This window comes from Pangasianodon hypophthalmus, chromosome 29 (assembly GCF_027358585.1).
Source record: "Pangasianodon hypophthalmus isolate fPanHyp1 chromosome 29, fPanHyp1.pri, whole genome shotgun sequence".
In the NCBI taxonomy this organism is placed as follows: Eukaryota; Metazoa; Chordata; class Actinopteri; order Siluriformes; family Pangasiidae; genus Pangasianodon; species Pangasianodon hypophthalmus.
Window position 1 is genome coordinate 15,028,208 of NC_069738.1, and position 12,474 is coordinate 15,040,681.

At 40.6% G+C, this 12,474-nt stretch overlaps 1 protein-coding gene across 1 annotated transcript in view; it reads right to left on the reverse strand.

The window, feature by feature from the left end:
- arid1ab (AT rich interactive domain 1Ab (SWI-like)) overlaps positions 1 to 12,474 on the reverse strand; it is a 68,611-nt gene that overhangs the window by 35,429 nt on the left and 20,708 nt on the right. Inside the window, exons 3-4 of the mRNA XM_034301478.2 lie at positions 7,535 to 8,107; positions 6,033 to 6,149 (exon numbers count right to left, since the gene is read on the reverse strand). Coding sequence (XP_034157369.2) covers positions 6,033 to 6,149; positions 7,535 to 8,107 — 690 coding nt within the window. The remainder of the gene's footprint in view (positions 1 to 6,032; positions 6,150 to 7,534; positions 8,108 to 12,474) is intronic.

Consider the following 12,474-nt stretch of genomic DNA (forward strand, 5'->3'; position numbering starts at 1 on the left):
ACAGAGAAACTCATCTGTCCTGAAGACTTTCTTCACTTCACGAAGCACTTACAACCAAAACTCCTTCCATGTTAAATAAATGTCTACAAACAAAAACATCAAGTAGCAATCTGACCAATCAAATTCAAGCATTCAACCATGCTGTGGTATAACACGAGAAGAAGAAGAGTGATGCAAGCATGAAGTGGAATTGTCAGGCTTTTTCTTATTATTATTATTCTGATTCTGGACTAAAACGTGATGCGTAGCCAAGACCTTTACATATCGAAACACCAAAAAAACAGCCGATTTTTGATGATGACCTAAGTACTTAAAAAACATGACCGTCATCAGCCAATCAGATTTCGCCAGTTAGAACCCTCTACTGAAGTTGACTCAAATTGGCCAAAAGGCGGTGCTGTTCATGTTTTTGCACTTTAATACAAGCATGTCTCTTGTGAAATATGGTGTACAGCTGCCAATATGAAAATATAATACCGATATCATGATAAATTACGTCACGATGTGCTTTTCTGAGATACTGGGGAGACCGTAATAACGTTTAAAGTTTTTTTTTTTTTAAATTACAAACTGACTGGAAACAGCTGATGTTTTTTGTTACAGTTCTGTACTTAATCATTAAATGTATTAAAATAGTAAAAATCTTTAACAATAATTATATTTAATTGTATTTTTAAATAGAATGTTTTATTTAAATTAAAAAATACAATAAAGTATCAAACAAATTTCTTTTTTTCCTCCTGATTCTTTGGCTTAAACCACAAAAATCTCACTTATGGAACATTTAGCCCCACCCACCCAACACCTCCATAAATTAGGTTAATTTGCATAATATGCAAAACCTTAGTGCACTAGTTGCAGGAGTTTATCCTACGCTCACAAAGTTGGTGTCAAATTACTCAGTGTGAACCTCCATATCAATCAAAAAAATATTAAGATTTAAAAGTCTGATCGAGCTGAAATGTGGTGTGCTGCATCTTTGTGCTAACCTTTAAGAGGATTTTTAATGATGACAGTCACAAATCTTTATAACTATTTATTTATGGTCACTTTCTTGTTCTGTGTAACATGGCAAGAACTGGCCAATTGTGGCAATATGTGCTTGGACCCCGCAGCTCACTCTCAATCATGAAAGAATGCCTAGCATTTCTTTTAACATGGAATTAATCAATTTAACAACAATTCTTGAAACAATGGAGACTCCAGGAAACACTACCACTGTAGTCGGATCTGTTTTAAAAAGCAGGTGGTGCAGTCGAACACTTGCACATTGCCAAGCAAAGCAAAAACAATGAGGGAACAAGCTGAACGAGTTGAGCCCGTTTCAGTGCACCAGCATTTTACTCTTCAGTCTGCCAGGGGTTTTTAGTTTCAGGTTCCTGAATGCTCAGTACTCACAGGATTTATTATTTCTTTACATTTGTCTGATGTGGATCACAGATGAACACACGTAGACTTGGAGGTACATGAAACGGTGCAGTTTAGTGTTTGTGTTCTAGCACGATTCTTCAATACTTTCAGGTGAAGGGCCTGACCACGCAGGGAAAAGAATAAAGCATGTGACTTAACCCTCCGGCACTGGAGTCGCAGCCCTCATGTTAGCTGAGGTGATCACATTGCTGAGAACTAGTGAAATACAAAAGCTGGCTGGATTCCACCACTGCCTCTGACTTGACGTAACCATTCACCGAGTTTGTTAAAGGCAGAACAGTTTGATTTGCACTCCACCTTTCTACTTCTGGGGGAAAACTCTCTCATGCTTTTTAATATTCTTGCAAAAAGAACAGCAGCTTGCTAGAACAGAAAAAGTTTAACTAAAACTCCCAGGGGTTTTTCCCCCTGTGTTAAACATGACCTCAATATAAAACACAGGAAAAAAAAAAAAAGTCAAGAAGCATTTCCACATCTTCAATGTCCTGGTGAGACAGAGCGCAAAACACTGTATAGAAACAGGACTAGTGCATCCCTTTGGAGGCTTCTGACAGACAAATAGCAGGAACTCCATTTCCCCTCTTTTAGATCGGAAGCTTTAAGGTGAAAAATGAGTGCTAAAATAACATACACTCTCCAGCCACTTTATTAGGAACACCTGTACACCTGCTTATGCATGCAGTTATCCGATCAGCCAATCAAGTGGCAGCAGAACAATGCATAAAATCCTGCAGATACAGGTCAAGAGCTTCAGATCAAACATCTGAACGGGGAAAAAAATGTGATGTGATCTCTGTGACCGTGACATGGTTGTTGGTGCCAGAAAGGCTGATTTGCGTATTTCAGAAACACATCCAGTGAGCAGCAGTTCTGCGGGCGGAAACGCCTTGCTGATGAGAGAGGGTCAGAGGAGAATGGTTTGAGCTGACAGGAAGGTTAAGGTAACGCAAGTAAGCACTCTTTACAACCATCGTGACGACAAAAGCATCCCAGAAAGCACAACGTCAAAACTTCAGGTGGATGAGCTACAACAGCAGAAGACCACATCAGGCTCCACTCCTGTCAGCTAAGAACAAGAACCTGAGGCTGCAGTGGGAACAGACTCACCGAAACTGGACAGTTAAAGCCTGGAAAAAAATCCCAGGAGATCAGCGGTTTCTGAAAAACTCAAACTAGCCTGTCTGGCACCAACAACCATGCCACAGTCAAAGTCACTGAGATCACACGTTCCCCAGTCAGATGTCTGATGTGAACCTGAACTGAAGCTCTTGACCTGCATCTGCATGATTTTATGCACTGTGCTGCTGCCACGTGATTGGCTGATTAGATAATCACATGAATAAGCAGGTGTTCCTATTAAAGTGGCCGGTGAGTATTCTGAATTCACTAGATCAGAGGCACTGAATTAAAATCCAAGGAGGTCTGAATACTAAAATAAAAATTGTAAACAGAAGTTCCCTCTCCTTTTTAGTTTACATTTTTTTTTTCTTCTTCACTTCTTTACCTTTGAAAAAAGAAAAAAAAAACCACCATCACTGATCATCATTAATAAATCCATTCCAGTTTCCTTTTTTCCCCAGCTGGAGCTCCACTTTTGTGAAGAATGAACGTATATTGGTCCGTCCACTCAGCTTTGAAAGCTCCATTTTCTGCGTCTACGTTTCTTTCTTTTCGTTTTTCTGGAGCAAGCCATGTGACTGTAAAATACATTGCATCATGACGTAAGGGTTTTAATGTTAAACCGTCTACATGTTCGTTGCTATACGATGCTCAGCTGATAACGATTCTACTAGACGTCTGCCCTGAAGAGTTCCAGTACAACTCAGGTTATTGACAGTCTACAGTTAATCCACACTGCAAACACTGAGTGACTCAGTTTAGTGAAGTAGACATAAATGATTACTCAGCACCCACGGCTCAGGGAAAAAAAGGGTCAGTGTCCGGTTAAAACCGTCATTGCCAAATCTAACATTTGCAGACATTTACATACATTTAATCCACAGTGCATCTCTGCGCAGCGGCGAGAGTCAGAAGTCTAGCGGAACGTCATCGCTGGTGAAACAAAGCTGTGGCACTTGAAAGATTAAAAAACCTGTCGGCTCTGGTTGTGTTAAGTAAACAGCCTTATCAAGCTTTATAAATAGAAAGAAATGTCTGATGATGTTACTAGCCAGTCAACTGTGTAGCCTGGGTAGAGACCTAAATAACTAGCGTTAGCGAGACCTACCTGCGGGATGATGCCTACGTTAGCAGTTGTATTTTCAGGGATATTTGTTTAGACAGGAGTTGTATGCAAGTTGATACGACTGAACGATTACCACATTTACAGTTTACTTCATTACTGTTCATGTAATTCTCCCGTTATCTCACTAGCTCAACATATATGTCACACACAGATGCTGGGATCATTTATAATTTGTCACATAGCTGAAGTTATCAGCCAAGAATCCCAGTAATAAGTGCTCATTGCAGAGAACAGAGTTTCACTGCTATGCAGTTTTCTCCCTTGACTTCTGCTAACCATCTCCATTGGTGATCAGGGCCTTCTGGAACAGAATAGAATTAAATATCTTTCTTTTCCAATGGCTATTGTCGCATCCCACAGCACAGCATATTGATGCTGATCAGTAAGTCCAGTATCTTTCAGTCATAAACACGGCGGTGTGGTGGCATGGAACAGATGAACAGGTGCACTGGTGGTGCTGATGTGGCTTTTGGAGCATGTGGGGCTCAGTTCAGTCAGGAGTGTGTTGTGTGTTTAAGCAGGATGAACAGAGCATTTTGGTGGTGAAGTGTTGAGGGTTAAGTTTAAGGCCTCCAGCCCAAAGGATTCCTAGCGGAAAAAATAACCCAGTACTGCCTCTGCCCAAGATAAATATATAAATAAATAAATACAAGAAGTAAATAAAAGGAGAGGGAATCACATCCTGAGTGCATCCCTCACTGGCACAGATGATACACTGACTCTCTTTCATGCTTCGTCTTTCCCTCCTGCTGTCTTCTGCCTCTCCAGATGTGATCACATCTGACGGAGTTATCTGTAATTTGTCAACCAATAAAAAGCAAGCGAACACATACACCTACACACATTCAGGATACTACAATGCAAATCATTTCATCCAAACTGCACCGTTCATCCAATCACAGAGCAGGACACGCCATCAGTGTCATTTCCATTTCACACTTAAACCTGGTCCAGTTCCAACATTCAGGGAAAAAAACTTCACTTTCAGTGGCATGAAATTTCCTCACAGGCAGAGATATGCAGTCTCTAGCCAACTCTCTCTCTCTCCACACACACACACACACACACACACACACACACACACACACACACACACACACACACACACGCGCGCAGCCCATTTGACAAGTCTTTAACATGCCCTTGATGACTTCCCCTCACAACTCGGAAGTGAGTAACACGTTTATCACTTTAGTGGCCACTTGCTGAACAAGGAGAGGAAGAGGCAACATAGAAGCACTCTTTAGTGATCTACACACACACACACACACACACTTACTCTGAATGGTTAAAAAAAAAAAAAAAAAAAAAAAAAAAAAAAAAAAAAAAGGAAAAGGAAGTCATTTTTCATAAATTATAACAAACGGCAATTTGCAGAACGTAACTATTCAACTCCTGAACCAGACGCCCTGGAAAGCTTTCTATCTAATGCAACAACAAAAATAATCAGATTTACTTCAGCTCTTGGACTTGTCACAATCCAGAAAGATCAGAAAATTTCACTTGACATGATATCAGAATCTAATCTAAAGCAGGGACATAGTGCACAGCATTTTTTTTGTTTGTACAGAAATACAGTAAGGCAGTGCGTTAGAGTCACGTTAAAAAGTTCAGTGTGCAGGGTTGCCAGGTTCAGTGTACTGCACATATATACTGCAAATCAGAAATGCGCACCACTGTTAACTTGTTACGACAAACAGGAAGGAAGCTATTGTAGAAAAACTTTCAGACATTTGACCTTGCTGTGACCTTGACCCTGTTTGGATAAATTCCAAAATCTAATCAATTCATCTGCTGGTTACGACGACAATTCCTTATAAATCCTATAAACATTCAACCACTCGCTCTTGAGATATCACGCTGACGTTAATCTCGGGCAGACGCACAGACAGACACGCCAAAAACATAATGCCTAAGGCATGAAAATCACAGACCCCCGAGCTACGCTTACATACCCCACTGCGAGAACCTGTTTCACTGAAAAGAAACTGTGTCAGATTGCAGTGATGTATGAGCAGACCTGCTGCTCAAGTCTACACCTATGCTAACTCATTCCCTCGTTCCTCTGATGGTTCATCTAACAAACTTCGCTTGAGCTAACAGAGGAACTGACCGTTCCTGAAGACGGCGTTGAGGATTCTGCCAAGAGGAAACGATGAGAGAAAGTGGACAGGGACGTGTTAAGAACACTGAACTCCGAGACAGCAGCAAGGAGAATTTGTTGGCAATTAAAAATGAGAGATATTCAAGACGATGATTTGGTAAAATTAAACGTTATCCATAGCGAGCATTTCATTGCATGTGTTTATTAACTGCAACCTGATGCTCAAAGTAAGACAGACATGTAGGAACTCACCGGCAGACTTGAAGGACGGCCCTGCATGCTGTCCTCGGTACCACTCTTACTGGAGGCCAGGGGCTGGTTCGAGGTAGGACCGGAAGCATGGGAACTGAATGAGTCTTGGGACAGCTCCTTACAGGAAAGAAGAAAAAGAGAGGGGGATGAATACAAGTGGAAGGAGGGAACACAGAACTGAATATCATGCACTTTGGTTTGTGATGTGCTCGGTCCAGTTTTGGGATGACTGCTCAGTTTTCAGACTTCTAAACTTTACGTCCCAAACTTCTGCTACTGAGGAAACGTGTGTCCTCATGCAAACCTGCCATGAAAGTTCATAAAATAACAGATCATCATCATCACTATCTGCTGAGGAGATATTACAGCTGTAGTTTACACACACTTCAGAAAAAAGGTCACTGGTAGTGAAGAAAAGTCCCCTAGTTCCACCTTTCACCTCAGCTCAGCAACCAATCCAAATATAGGTCCATCCTTATCCTGGCCCTGTGTGTATGTGTATGTGTATGTGTATGTGTGTGTGTGTGTGTGTGTGTGTGTGTGTGTGTGTGTGTGTGTGTGTTGTTAGCTGAAGCATGTTGGATATTTCAAGTTCATGTTTGTTATATATATTATTTTATCTTTGTACAGCACATTGGTCAACACTTCTTGTTTTTAATTGTGCTTATATAATTAAAGTTGCGTGTGTGTGCGTGTGTGTGTGTGTGTGCGCTAAGCGTGCCATTACTTCAATCTTTAGTGAAAATAAAGTGCAAAACTTACTAGATTATGCTGATGAGGGGGGGAAACCCACACACAAGCGTTTCTGCAGCTTCTGGGGCTGAATCTCAAATGTCTTTCTGCACTATTCATAAGTGCACTAGGTAGGGGGTTCAGCTCTATAATGTTATGTCCTATGTAGAGTGCAAGCCATTTGGAATTTGCCCTACATAGAAGATGGCAGACTTTACATGGAAATTAAGATCCAGCTACATATCTATATCTAGATCATATCTGGCTTGAGCATTATGGGTCAATTTATAAATTTAAAATTTATATCCAGAATTATATATTTCTGTAAAGCTGCCTTGTGTCAATGTACACTGTTAAATGTGCTATACAAATAAAATAGAACTGAACTGAATTGAAGTAAATAACATTAAACTGCTGCTTAATTTCAATTGCTGGCCTCTTAAATCCAGCAGAAAAAAGGAATTAAAAAAGAGAAACTTTTACAGACACTAATCTACTGTAGATTTTGTGCCTGAAGAGAAACATTTCCAGCCAGTGACAGCCTTTGATCAGTCGATGGTCTGCACTAGTCTTTATCTGCACTCGTATCGGCTCGGTTCGGCTCACACGACACCAAGCGGGTAACTAAATTCTGCTCAGGTACTTAAGTACAGCATGGCTGTCCTTGGAGTGCCAATGTGAAGGATTATAGGTAATTTACTGAGCCACACCATCCGGTGGAAACCTGACGTTCCTGTGACTGACACAGAGGAGAGAAAAGAACTCCTTACCTGCTGTGGAGGTGGGAAGCGCTGGAAGGGCGTCTGCTGCTGCGGCTGTGTTGGTGGGGTTTGTGAATAGGGTGAGGGCTGGTGCCCCTGTGGAGAAGGACCATGACCCATGGGCTGCTGGGATTGCTGAGGAGGCCCTACACTGGGCTGCTGCTGCGTTGCACCTTGTTGCTGCTGCTGAGTAGGAGTAGGAGGAGGAGCAGGCTGCCCGGAACCAGGCGGTGCTTGGGGGAATCCGGGCTGCTGCTGAGGGCCCTGAGCTGACTGAGGTGTACCCTGGGACTGAGAAAGAGCCTGGGATTGGGGATAAGGTGTCTGGCCAGCCTGGGAAAGTGGAGGCTGGGGGTATGAAGACTGGCCCTGGGGTTGCTGGGAGTAAGGAGCCCCACCCTGGGACAGAGGAGGACCTGACGGAGGTTGGGAGTATGGATGCTGGGAGCCGGGGCCACTGGAATGCTGCTGAGGGTATGAGCCCTGCTGAAGGCCTCCGTGGGGAGTAAGAGGGTTCTGCTGACCGTAGTAGCCTCCTTGGCTCTGGCCATAAGCTCCTGGGCCTTGCTGTCCATAACCCATCTATAGTGATAAATAAAAAGAAGAAGAGGAACAGTACAGTACAGTACCAAAGAACAAAACAGCTTACACTCATGCAAATCTCTGAAATAAAAGTTTGGTCTTAAAATAAAATTTTAGAATGAAATAACATTCTTTGTAAAAATTCCTTTTCCAACATTTTTTACACCCTCATTCTAGTCACTGAAAAGCAAAAAGGCAAGACAAGATTCAGACTTTGCATGAATAAGGCTTTTCTTTCCTCTTGTCCAAACAACCCATCAGTGGTAGACATGGACTTTAGAAGCAGAACAACTTGAACAGTGCGTCCAAAGACAAATAAAAGGCTCAAAGGCCCTTCCAATCACTGCTGCGGCTCACTACAAACTTGAGGAAACTTTTAATTCCAAGCTTCTGAAAAAGAAAAAAAAAAAAGCCATGCTTTAACTAACTATGGCTTTGAGGGTATATGCACACTGAAAGCAAATTCCAATATTTTGCAGCCATTCATTTTCAAAAGGAAAAATATGGGATTGCTAGAGGCACAAAACTGCATGCACAAGTGTTGAGCTGGAATGCAAATTGCAAGCTGCATCTGCATGGTGCTGACTAATCATGACTTGGGGCAATGTGCTGTTACCCCACTGCTAATGAGTGTCTGCGTAGGTACTTCAATTATCATGTGTTCCTCCCAAAAAAATCATGCATCGAGTTATTCGTAGCAATACCTCAGTTCTCTGTAATGTACGTCCCCAATCTGCATAAATTAACCAAGAGTAAATATATACTGGTCTAATGTTACCTAAGCTCTTCATAGAACTTCAGTCCGTGATTTGAAGCACAATTGGGTTATGCAGCAAAACAAGGATCTGAAGCCCAACAGTGAGTCCACCTCTGAAAGGCTCAAAAGAAACTAAATGAAGGTTCTGGGGTGGCCTAGACAATGTTCTGAACCCCACTGAGATGCTGTTGCAGAACCTTAAATGGGCAGTTCATGCTCGAAAGCCCTCCAATGTGGCTGAATTAGAGCGATTCTGCAAAGGACAGTTTTTATCTCCACAGCGATGTGAAAGACTGCTCTCTAGTTATCGGGAGCATTTGGTTGCAGTTGTTGCTGCTAAAGGTGGCACAACCTGTTATTAAGTTTAGGCAATAATTTTCTCACATGGACAATATGGATGTTGCATAACCTTGTTCCTTCAATAAATGAAATGATCTTTTAACAACTGTGTTTGTTTCCTCATGTTCTCCTCATGGTCTTATATTACATTTTGTATGAGGATCTGAAACTATTTAGTGTGACAAATGTGCAAAAATAGAGGAAATCAGAAGATGGGGCATTTTCACAGCACTGTACACGCTACAAGCGAAACTGACGTACTCTTCAAATCAATTTGTAATCAGAACTGTCCGCAATGCACATCATAACAGGCTTTTACGCTCTGTATACATGGCAGTGTACAAGGCTGTAAAAACTTTGAATAACCTGACAAAAAAAGAAATTTAGTATGGGTGTAATGAAACAAAAAAAAATTCTAATTCCATGACGAAACCTTGGTGCCTCGATACATTTTCGACACAACAAAAATAAGCACTGTCTGAATGTGTGTCTTTTCAATTGATTACAACATTCAGCATTATAAAGTACAATGATCAAAACTCATTAATAACACAGTGTTTGTGTGATCCAATCAGACTCTGAGCAGCGGGTAACGATTCAGCACGCTGTAATGAAACACCACTCACAGGCTGTCGCATTATAACCTCCCAGGAAGCCAAACTGCTCCCATACACCACACCTTAAACACTTGGGGGGATCTTCCAGCTCCTGTTTGCTGCTGAATGTAGTAGTATGCTAAGTATACTGACTTGTAAAAACAGTGTGTGTATGTTTTTAAAATCTGGGCACTCTATTTAAAATCTATTTTTTGGTCACTCCATTGCCAGAATATGCCTTCACTTCCTGTTTGGCAACTTAGCCATCAAACACATTTGGGCGTTACATAGGAACCATCCCACAAATCAAACATCAGAGAAAGAAGTTTCGTATGGGTTGGTCTCACGATGGTGCTGAGGTTATGAACAAGAACTACGATGTGAAATACATGGCCACGCGTCCTGGAATGTGGAACAGAAGAACAACACTATGGGATGAAATCTGAGTTAGCAGAACCTAAACCTCAATTTGTAATGCTTCAAGAAACGTGATGAGGCTGAAAATTTTCAGTGTGAATCTTAAGATATTTGAATATCTGAAATTTAGGTCTTGAAAACTAGTTTAAAAAAAAAAAAAAAAAAAAAAAAAAAAAACACTAAAAAACTAAAAAACTAAAAAACAGGCAATAAAAATTCACTATAAAATAAAAATAAAATCAGGCTGTTGAAAATTCAGGTTAAAAAAATTAAGATAGTTAAAAAAAAAATAAAAAATTCAAGCAGCTAAAAATTCTGGAGCGATTCTATTCGTACTCAATCCTGGCCAATCACAACACATGAGGCTCATGGATTCAATTATTAGTCATATTTTATGGCGCTGCATGATGCCATGAGGAGGAGCATCACAGAGGGGTTTTCTCAAATTTAAGCTGCTCGTGCTACCTTTTCTTGATCAGAAAATCAAATAAATTACCAATGTTACTTTATACAATATTTCCAGCACACTTGTTTTTCATCAGCGAATCCAGCCATGCTTTAGCATACGAGCGTGGTGAAGCCAGCCGCAGAGGAAACCCGGGACACCGGCTTCCTTTCCCCCTGATTCAGTTGCTGTTGCTGATATATTGCCTCATATTTGTGACACGCTTGGTGTTAGAACATCCCACGTAACAAAAAAAAAAACAAGTTTTGCTCACATTGTTCTCATGATGCTGTCTACCATATTTTGTGATGCCTGGACAAAATTTGTAGGAGATATAAAAAAAAAAATTTAAAAAAAGAAAAAAAAACATTTTTGATAAAATTCAAAATGGCAGACTTCAAATCCCCACATCCACAATCTGAAATATTACTCGCATGAAAACAAAAGTTATGTCATGAGGCCAACAGTGTAGGGTAATGTAAAAAGTTCCCATACTTTAGAGGTCTTTTCTTTTGTAACGTGCTCCACATTTCCATCAAATGTATTTTTAGTCTAAGTGAAGAGATGGAGCATAAATTCCAACTAAATGATGATGAAAGCTGCTGTTAGTCCCTGCAGCCCTAAATATGAGTTTTCCCAAAAGGCATTCTGGAGACTCCACAAATGTGGAAAGCATTATGTGGAAACCCATCACTCATCTCCACAGTGAAGCATGGTGGTGTTAGCATCATGTTGTGGGGATGCTTTTCATCAACAGGGACTGGGAAATTGGTCAGGGTTGAGGGCAAGATGAATGGAGTCAGGGCGCTAGGGCAATCCAAGATAAAAATATGTTCCAATCTGCTAGAGACAACAGGACAACAACCCTACGCACACTGCCAGAGCTACACTGGAGTGGCTCAAAACCAACAACCTGAACGAGAAAACCAACAATCTGACAGAATCTAAGCAATTTTGCCAAAAATGGGCAAGGCTGATAGAGACACATCCCAGCCGGGGGGCGTTACTTATACTTATACATACTTATGCAGTTAACAAAAGTTTTGTGTCACAATAAATAAATGTTTTGCACCTTCTAATGTTAGACATGTTGCGTAAATTAAATGGTAAATATTCTAGTGAAGTCCATTTTAATTCCAGGTTGCAGTCAATAATTATGTAAGGCACTCAACACTGACGCACTGTAGGGGATATAAATTAAATTCTCATTACCATAATAATCAGTCTCATCAGGATACACGGTGAGTTTTTAAATGTTAATTCCAAATATTCTTACACTAACACTAGTTTTGTCTGAGTAATACAAACAAACAAAAAAAACCCACATCTTTTATGTTTCTGTAATGACAGAAGTGGGGAATATTTACCAAAACTAGAGTATTTAGTAAATGTCTATATGAATGGATAAAAGCTGTTTTTTTTTTAAATAAACAACCCACTTTACCATTTTTAATGAGATTTTATCTGCGCAGTATCAGGAAAATACGGAAAATGATCACAGGAAGTCTCTATAATAACTCACTATAATTTCAGACCTAACCGTTTATGTTCCAAAGCAAAAGACATCAAATAAATGTGGTTTTTTTGTGAGAACTCATCCACATATGGCGTATCTACTGATTTTACTGAAAAAAAGTGAAAGATCTACAGACACAACTCAGATTTTTTCTCTCTGCCCAAAGTTCAATCACACTCAACTTTCACCTCATTTCCTGTTGAACTTTCAAAGCACAACCAATGAGCTAACCCCCTGCAGACAGCACGGGAAGCAGCAACTTACTTTGCACAGAAGACACTAATACTCATCAACACA